Source organism: Sinocyclocheilus anshuiensis, unplaced genomic scaffold, assembly GCF_001515605.1.
Source record: "Sinocyclocheilus anshuiensis isolate Anshui unplaced genomic scaffold, SAMN03320099.WGS_v1.1 scaffold2824, whole genome shotgun sequence".
In the NCBI taxonomy this organism is placed as follows: Eukaryota; Metazoa; Chordata; class Actinopteri; order Cypriniformes; family Cyprinidae; genus Sinocyclocheilus; species Sinocyclocheilus anshuiensis.
In genome coordinates, this window is record NW_015558729.1 from 1,943 (window position 1) to 12,301 (window position 10,359).

Consider the following 10,359-nt stretch of genomic DNA (forward strand, 5'->3'; position numbering starts at 1 on the left):
GTAATGAAAATAATATTTTCTTACTGTAAAGCTTATTGTTGAATTTCACTGTATCTGCTATATTTACTGTAACATGTATCTGCTCTAATTATGTTGTATACTGTAATAGACATTGAGCTGTAAAATGATACCTGATTGCCAAAAGAAGGTTTCTGCAACAGTGTTATGAATTGATCTCATTAAAACTCACAGCACTATAAACACGTGTGTGTTTCTGAAGCATGTGCTGACAATGCAAAGAGGTGGGCAGGATTTACTATGTTGAAATGTTATTCGATTAAAACAAACTTGTTCGGTTAGTGTGGTTCATTTTAAGTGTGAAAGCTGCCATCCAGACCTTGGTGCACATCAAACAAACAGACAGAGACCCACCTTTTCAGGACGTGCTGTCACAAGATGTGATCCTAAACGGGACAAAATGCTCAAGCATACCTGGCTCTTGTTATCATAGGAACTATGTTGCCCATTACAGCTCAGTACTGGCGTCAGAACCGTCATCTCCTTGCAGAAGATATCTGTGTGCAAGAGTGTTTTGACTCCTTCACCCATTTCTTGAGCTATTTATTAGTTATAAGCTTGTAAAAGTACTACCATCTCCTTCACCCATTTCTTAAGCTATTTATTAGTTATAAGCTTGTAAAAGTACTACCATATGAACACACATGCAATGAGCAAATGCATGGTCCTTTTTTTGGTCCTGACCAAACTGAACTAGTGTGAACACACAATCAGAAGTTCATTGTGAATGGAGAAGCCTGGACCTTCATGCTGGAACTTCTGAAGAGTTCTTTCAAGCCATGTATCATGTAGAGGGTTAATTCATTATCAAGATCAACTGTAAATAATAAGATTAAATAATCTACAAATACAATTGATAGAAGATATCTCCAGGATGCTGGGAATTCAGGAACATAAAAAAGCAACAAATTCTCTATTATTTATATACGTTTCCTGCAGGATTCTACTAGTGGTGAGGAGCTGATTTTTTTCATTTCTTTTTTTATTTTTTGTGGGGAACTGCTTTGTTTGCTACAAAATGTACGATATTATCTGCAAGTTTATTGAAATTAAAGAGTCTTCAGTCTACAAGAGCATCTTCAAACATACGAGAACATGCAAACTATACGCTAGCAATGCATAACAACATGATACAAATGCCTAGGAACATGCTAAACCATGCAAACACTTATGCAACTACATACAGAACTATACTTCCAATGCCTAGCAACATGCCAGAAAAACCTAGCATGCATCTGAAGACCACTGAGGACCACTTATAGTCTTGACATGTGGTCTCTTGTGGTTTAGTGGTGTCTGCCGTGGTTAATTGAGTCCATTCTCAGAATAGATAGATAGATAGATAGATAGATAGATAGATAGATAGACTCATGCCTATTGTGACATTTTTGCAAAATTATATTATGAGTCTTTTTGCATGTATCACGGCAGTCCAAAGTGAAATGACAACTGAGTGTTGAAAAAGTGTGATAAGTTTTCTCAGAAACACAAAAGTATGAGCAAAAGCAAACATGAGATAAAAAGATGCAACCACATCATTTTGCCTTCCAAATCTAATTTGGTTTGTTTAATCAGTGTAATGGGTTATGTAATGGGGCCTGAATGGTCTAAATTTTTAATTTTCTCTCTAACCTTTTCTGATTTTGTTTGACAGTAAAACGTTCTAACCTAAAGTTGTTATGCATTCAGACAAACTTTTGTCAAGCCAACATCAACTTTTTTCACAATAAACTTAATCTATTTGTTTTGTGTCATTAATGTTTGTTCACTGATCAGTGTTGTGTGTGATTGTGATCTGATCAGTGTTGTGTGTGTTTGTGTGTGATTGTGTTGATCAGTGTTGTGTGTGTGATTGTGATCTGATCAGTGTTATTAGTGTTTGTGTTGATCAGTGTCGTGTGTGTTTGTGATCCGATCAGTGTTATTAGTGTTTGTGTTGATCAGTGTTGTGTGTGATTGTGATCTGATCAGTGTTATTAGTGTTTGTTCACTGATCTGTTGTGTGTGATTGTGATCTGTTCAGTGTTATTAGTGTTTGTTCACTGATCAGTGTTGTGTGTGATTGTGATCTGATCAGTGTTATTAGTGTTTGTTCACTGATCAGTGTTGAGTGTGATTGTGGTCTGATCAGTGTTTGTTCACTGATCAGTGTTGTGTGTGATTGTGTTGTAGAGCAGCTGCAGTGTCTCTCAGCTGTATCAGTGCAGTCACTGTGACTCTGACTGACGGAGGTTTTTGTACGACTCTTTAACACTGTGTGAACACCCAGCTATCACTGATATAGTGTACACTCTGACAGTAATAATCTCCTGTATCTTCAGTCTGGACTCCACTGAGGGTCAGAGTGAAATCAGTTCCATGATCAGCTCCATTTCCACTGAATCTAGATGGAGTTCCTGACTGGAGGATTTTAATGAAGTACACTAAAAGTTTAGGAGATTCTCCAGGTTTCTGCAGGTACCAGGAGAAACAGTTCTTACAGTGACCGTCTGACTGACGTCCAATAGCACTGCTGGTTTTACAGCTCAGAGTGACTGTCTGTCCGTTCTGAACATGTTTCTCTGTTGGAGTCTGAATTACAGTCACCTCTTCCTGTAGAGTTTGAAGAACAATTAAAACATATGAAACTTCTGAACTGAAAAAAAGATGCTTTTTACAGAAAATCACAAAGAAGCTAATAAAACAGAATGATGCCTTACCTTGAAAATGCATTCTTAAGATCAAGAGAAAGATGAATGTCATTGTAGTTGTTGTGTCTGTTATTATAATAAACAGTGTCATTCATGAAGTGTTAAACTCACAGCACTATAAACACTCTCAGAGCACTGAAGCATGTGCTGACGATGCAAAGTGACTCTCGCTATTTAAATCATTAACTTGAAGTCTAGTTCACTCTCGAAGAATTTTAAAAGACCATTTCTCACGCCACAGTCTTCAGTCTTTAACGAGACACTGCAAAAATCTGAATATGTCGTCATGTTACAATCTTTAACTAAATTAAACTGAAAGATTTATGAGGAACGGCAACAAATTCATCACTAATAGCGACTAAAATGTTAAAATTAAATGTTTCATTCAAAGTAAAATAAGAGGGAGATGTTTAAATTGACAAGTTTAATAATGTCAATTAATCTCTACTGCTGGACAAAACACTTGATAAATGATCATAAAAACAACCAGTATGGACAAAAATGGCTATATTCTTCAATACATTTAACATCTTTCTGTCACTGTTTGACATTTAGATACCAATTTAGATTTCACAATTTTAAACATTCTTGAAACTTCAGCAGTTTTAATATTATATTTCACTGTATCTATGAATATGTACTGCACTCAGTCCTTTATTTTTGTCTGTATGAACGCAATCTAAAGTGATATGTTGAAGATAACTGATCATCAGCTATATTTGTCAAATGCTCATGTCTGCTGATGGTCAGATAAGTGTTGATTCACATGCTAGTGACGCCACCTTCTGTGTGTACAGAGAATAAACCACTCAACATCTTTCTATTAATTTACAATATTAATGTATTGTTCTTTTATTTAACTGGGGTTTAATTTTGTTAAACAATAATGTGTCAAATTAATATGTTTTAATTTGTTTGAGAACCACACATGTCACACTCATTGAAAGGACTTTGTAAAGATCCTGGTGATTCTCTTGGAAAATATGGTTACTTTACTGGGCTGAAACTAGACTTGATATTAAAGATCATCTGCTCATACATTCATACACAATCTTAATGTTTGACTGTTTGGCAGAGCTCTAATGTGATTTTCAGAGTTAAATGTTTAGATTATGAGGTGTTTATTAAGGGTTTGGTGGATTTAGGATCGTTGTCAAAGGAAGTATTCATAGAGATCAAATAGATAAACTTATTAATATTTATATAACATTTATGGATGAAATGTTATTTCAATGTATACATTGTTACAATGTTATTTAACTGTATACATTAAAATCTTTAAATATTTTAAAACTATAATGAAGTTTTTTTTTCAAAATTCTATTAACATTCACTTAAATATTCATTCAGATAATAAATATTTATTGTGTCTGTTTTGATTCATATTTTGACTTCTTTTTTTTTACATTGAAATGGTCAGGGCTCACTCACTGAACCATAAAAACACCTGCAAATGGAGGAAATTATGAAACAATTCTGTGTAGTCAAATAATGAAGCTCAAACACTGAAAGATTTCCTCAGATCACTATTGGTTCTCTGTGTGTTGACTCTGTGTAGTTTGACTGTATCATGAAGCTCCTGTGAGGACGCTGAACATCTGCTGATGGAGCTGCTCTATTCTGAGAGGAACAGAATCACTCAAATATGAGTTTGACTCTTTAACTCTTGATTCTCTGAAATGAGTCAGTAGAGTTGGACTAATGGAGAGATGAGGTTTGTTCATATTCATCAGTTCACACTGAGACTCTCAGCAGTTATACTGGCCTTCTGAATGTTTGAATCAACTGTCGACTCTGTGATGAGACACAGTGAATGATTCATTCTGATGTGTGTCCTTCAGTGTCTCTGTCACTCACAGCTGTTACTGAATCACTCTGACTGCTGTTTCTCTGTCCAAGAATCTGCAGATTCAGTGGATTATTTATAATAAATGATGAACTACATTCATCTACAATGAAGCTGTGTTTGAAAAACAAATCAGAAAGTCTAACAAATCAGTATGACAAGATTTAATCTTGGAAAATTGTTTACATTGTGATGGCAAGTTTTGCATGAACAAGCACCACACATTTATTTTTCTTCTAGACAATGTGAAATATAGTAAGTGATATACGTAAGGAATAATTGACGACAGGCCGTTGAATAATTAGAAAAGTAATGTACACCTGACACACACAGAAAGAGAAAGAAAGAGAGAGAGAGCGCTTGTGTGAATTAGGCTACCACTGTGCGTCCCTCAACAGTTCTGCAGCAGCGTCTCTAAACAGCGCTGTTATTACCTTGCTAGTGAGAAATGTCATGTGTAGCCTTTACGTTGCTACACTATATAGGCTAACTGATAAAATCGTCAGGGCAGCGCTGACAACACCTTTTTGTGCAAACTGCGTCACCGTAGTGTGCGTGTGTGAGCACGTGTGATTGCAGTAATTCCTGTGTGCTGTATAGGTACTGTATGCTAATTTCCGTTATTACAGTTAACTATGTGAAGTGATATGGAACTGTAATGCGGTCAAGAGAGCTGCCTGGAACTACGTTCGCCGTGCGTTTCCCTGAAAATAATTGCACACCTCAGAACGTTCGTCAGCCAATCAGATTCAAGCATTCAACGGCCCCGTAGTATAAAGTACAATTTTATTATATTTCCTTGGTATTGTCACACGTTTGTCACTTCTTAACTCCACCACCAGACGTCACACTCACCTGAACTCTGATGTGATTCTTCTCAGGTGTTTATTCTCATCAGTCTAATTAGAATGGCCTGTTTAAACCCTGACTGTTTGTTCACTCAGTGTGAAGTGTTGCTTGTTTCACACTCTACACTCTTGGTTTTATGACTCTGGATTTTGTCATCTTTGGGTTTTGATCTTAATTGACTCCTGCATGCTGTTTGCTTCTCTGTTGCCTTGTTTTTGACCATCGCCTGGTTTTGACTACTCTCTCCTTGTTTCTACTAATAAATCTCTGCTTCACAACTATATCATAAAAATAAATAGTCTCTGAAATGTTTGATATGCTGTGTCATTGTGTTGTTTGTCATCCTCTCATCAGCAGCTGCAGTGTCTCTCAGCTGTATCAGTGCAGTCACTGTGACTCTGACTGACGGAGGTTTTTGTACGACTCTTTATCACTGTGTGAACACACAGCTACTAGGACAGTGTAAACTCTGACAGTAATAATCTCCTGTGTCTTCAGCCTGGACTCCACTGATGGTCAGAGAGAAATCAGTTCTGGATCCACTGCCACTGAATCTAGATGGAGTGTTTGACTCTCTTGACCTGGAGCTTCTCCAGGTTTTTGTTGATACCAGGCCGTACAAGTATATGAACCTACACAGCCATTATGCACTACTGTGTTTGTTTTACAGTTTATAGTGACTGATTCATCAATCTGAATCATTTTTACAGAGGGAGTCTGAGTCACAGTCACTTGTCCCCTGAAACCTGTTAAAAACGTAGCAAGAGTTTAAAAACAGGATCTATATGTACTGTAAATGTCACTGTTCATAATACCATAACTATGTCAACTTAACATTAACATGAAAACCTTACCTTGTATACATATACAGAGAGTGCAGATGAGCATGATGATGTTGTTCATTGTTGTTGTTGTGTCTTGTGTGATGATGAAGATTGTGTTTTGTGCTGCTCTCAGTCATGAAGTGTTAAACTCACAGCTCTATAAACACTCTCAGAGCACTGAAGCATGTGCTGACAATGCAAAGTGACTCTCTATCATTTGCCTATAGATAATTCTCAATGATGTTTCCAAAGCAATTACTTTTATATAAAGGCTTCTTTTTTTCCGGCAACTGTTTTTTAACTTTTGTTTGCAAACTTGTGTACGGGTGTATTGACAGAATCATCATCCTCCACACTGCTTGTCTTATGAAGGGCATACATTGTCTCTTTTTTACATCTTATATTGTGTTTTTTATTTGTTATATGCAGGACTGGAACAAGCTCAACTGCCGCTTTAGGCAAAACACTGTCGTGCCGCCCCCATTTACACTCACAATTTTTTTTAAAGATGCACGTGAAAGACTAGAGGTTTTGTTTAGTGAAAAAAATCACACTAAAATAAAAGCATAAGCAAGCATGTTTTCTGTTTTTTTTTCTCTTATTTATCTGCAATGGAAAAAAAAATGCGCAACTACTAGTACAGCTGCAAATGCAAATTATGTATTATATTATCAGCCCTTGTTCAAGAATTAAAGCACTGAGGGTGCTCTAGCTTTGATTCACATTCTCACATATTCTTTAGTCCAGTTCATTGCTTTGGTTGATCACTATGTCAAGGTTTTATACAAATTCCAAATTATACTGTATATAGCCAAAAAGTGCTCCCTTAAAATCAACCACACAATTGTATTATAAGCAATGAAGCTCTCTACACTGCACAATGAATATTTTATTTACACAATGTCTACACTTTGTTATAATAAGATGATTCTCCAGCTTGCAGAACTCAGCACTCAGCACTGGATATGTCTGTGATTGGCTATTCTGCTCAACACTGCAAAAACACGTTTTCCAGAGCAAACACAAACACATACTGGATAATTCATTACAGCTTTTTTTGAGGGTGCTTAGCAGGAGCAGCACTATGAAGGAAAACTCATTTAGATTTAGAATAATAATGGGGTGATAATAACTTGTTGATATGAGTGCAATAATTCCAAAGAATGTAAATAAATAAATAAATAACAAATGAAATCTCTCTCTTTCTTGCTGCCCTGGCTGTGCTGTCGCAGTAGACTGCTGTCAGGTTTGCATCTCTCACTCTTAGATTCATCTTTGAGCAATTGATGCTATGCATTTATCATTTATGAATTGGCTTCGTATTGTTCAGTTATGTAATTGGCATGATACATATGTGACAAATAAAATGTTATATTTGAGTTAGCCTCCTTCTAAAATCATTATTTCCAGTTGATTAAAATGGAGTCTGGAGCAGCAAATCTGTGTCCAGAATACAGTAGGTCAAACTGAAGGTCATGAGCAGAAGACATGTGTCCTGGGACCTCATGATATCTGTCTATCACCGACTTGTATGAACATGAATAAGTTGTAAAACATGACAAACTACACTTCTTGTATGAGCACGCATGGGGTGCCCAAACGTAAAGGTATTAGTCAACCCTTCATCCTCTGACTAAGATCAGAAATGGGAGTTTGTGACCATGAGATCCTGACCAGCCATCGTGAGACTCTGTGTGACATTGGGCCCCTAATAAACAAATAACTGAAGAGTAAGAGATTATTAGAATATTTAAATATCCAAATTAGAAACTGAACTAAACTGATAAACATCTCAGTCTAAATTTGAGATTAATTTTAAATTGGAGTCAGATTAAACACAGAGCTAGAATCAAATTGAAACTAAATCCTAATAAATTAGGTAAACTCTATGGAAGCGTAAGTAAAATATCTACATTGATTCCTCTTGTCAAAATGAACTATTAAAACACCTGCAAATGGAGTAAATTCTACAAGAGTGTCCATGCAGCTAAAACATCTCAAATCGGTAATGATCTTGGGGAAATGTATGATTTTTTAAAGGTTTTTTTTAAATAAATAAGTATGACAGTCATTTATCATTAATCTGTATTGTTATTAGTTATATTTGTTTTGATTATATTTTTTTTTTACATTCAAAATGTAGAGTGAATTAAACACGTCCATGCTGAAGTTGTCTTAGGCTTGAAGGTGTTTAGCTGTTTTCTTTCATCCTGCCACATTTAAGCAATATCACATGACAAAACGTGCAGTTGTACTGAATATCAGCACAGACTGTACCATAGACATGAAGCCACAGCATAACTGTGAGTGTGACATTGCTTTTATATAACATTTCTATAAGCAAGAAATGTCTACAGACTAACCTACCTTCCAGACAAAATCGAGTTAAATTTGCATTTCTTTTCAATGCTGAACGAAACCACTTTGATCAATCAGTGAACAATTATGAGACAAAAAACACAATTGCTCTGCAATCAAAAATCTAAATTAAAAAATCTGCCTCGGTTTCCACTCCGTTCTCATACTCTGATCTGAAACACAAGAGGAGTGACACAAAGACTGAACTGGCTGAGCACTAACTGTTCTTTAAAATGAAATAAGCTACAGAACATACAACAACTATGTTTGCTATATTTAGTAAATAAATTAATGTTAAATTACACATTTTCTAATAACATTAAATATTAATGTCATTGTGTTGTTTGTGATCCTCTCAACAGCAGCTGCAGTGTCTCTCAGCTGTATCAGTGCAGTCACTGTGACTCTGACTGACGGAGGATTTTGTCTGTATCAGTGCAGTCACTGTGACTCTGACTGACGGAGGTTTTTGTACGACTCTTTATCACTGTGTGAACACAGCTTTACTGTTGATGCTGTGGTAACTCTGACAGTGATAATCTCCTGTATCTTCAGTCTGGACTCCACTGATATTGAGAGTGAAATCACTTCCATATCTAGATCCACTGCCACTGAATCTAGATGGAGTTCCAGTGTAACGGCTTGATATAGCATATATGAGGAGTTTAGGAGCGTCTCCAGGTTTCTGCTGATACCAAGACACACAGTTACTACAGCCAGAAATCGGCTGACTGGTTTTACAGCTGATTGTAACAGTTTCTCCTTGTTTGATGGATTTTATTTCTGGATTCTGAGTCACTGTCACTTGGCCCCAGATCTCTGAAAGAAGACACTTTAGACATTTAGTGGTTCTTGGACTGTGCATGAGATGTGTATAGTGTAATTTAGTACAAAATATTTACCCTGAATGCAGAGAGCCAGTGTCCAGATGAGGATGATGATGTTGGTCATTGTTGTTGTTGTGTCTTGTGTGATGATGAAGATTGTGTTCTGTTCTGCTCTCAGTCATGAAGTGTTAAACTCACAGCACTATAAACACTCTCAGAGCACTGAAGCATGTGCTGACGATGCAAAGTGACTCTCTATCATTTGCCTGTAGATCATTATTAATGATGTTTCCAAAGCAATTACTTTTATAAAAAGGCTTCTTTTTTTCCAAGCAACTAATAAAAAAAATAAAGTGTGATCATTAATTTTAGTAACTATTGCTGAATCCAGGGCCAGGGGCTTCAAAAGTAAAAAACTTTTTTTTTTTTTATATGTAATTTACAGGTCAGTGACTGAAACCAGAGACCTTCGTGCTGTAAGGAAACAGTGCTACTCACAGAGCTACATTGTATTATTGTTGGTAACTGTTCAGCAAATTTAATAAAAGTCAGGTTTACTGAAGATCAATTAGTGTGCATGAGATATTTTTAATTCATCTGTAGGTTTTTTTTTTTGATTCATGATGATTGAGCTGCATATGAAGAACAGAAGCATTATTATGAGAAACACAACATCATCCATGATAAAAAGGTCAAAGGTCACTAAATATATATCTTTAAAAATTGTTATATCAGCACATATTGAAGGTATTTTATGTGAAAGTTTTATTCTTACTTTATGAAAAGCATTTTTTCCAAAACTAAATGACTGAGTGTCATCAACAGCTGAGATGTTCCCTTCCATGGGAACTTCGAACTGCGTCCTCTAGGGGTCGCTATGGGGAACGCCTCGTCGTGACCCGTGTCTGAAGCATACATTGAAAAAACACCAACTCGTTGGCCGGCGA

General features: G+C 36.2%; 1 pseudogene and 1 gene segment (V, D, J or C); both read right to left on the bottom strand.

Annotated features, from left to right (window-relative positions):
- Positions 1 to 2,204: 2,204 nt before the first annotated feature.
- Positions 2,205 to 7,908, bottom strand: LOC107681473 (Ig kappa chain V-IV region Len-like). The segment is given in 4 exon segments: positions 2,205 to 2,511; positions 6,040 to 6,149; positions 6,258 to 6,350; positions 7,902 to 7,908. Coding segments are annotated over 4 exon segments (456 nt in total).
- Positions 7,909 to 9,069: 1,161 nt separating this feature from the next.
- Positions 9,070 to 9,594, bottom strand: LOC107681476 (Ig kappa chain V-III region NG9-like; annotated as a pseudogene).
- Positions 9,595 to 10,359: the final 765 nt, after the last annotated feature.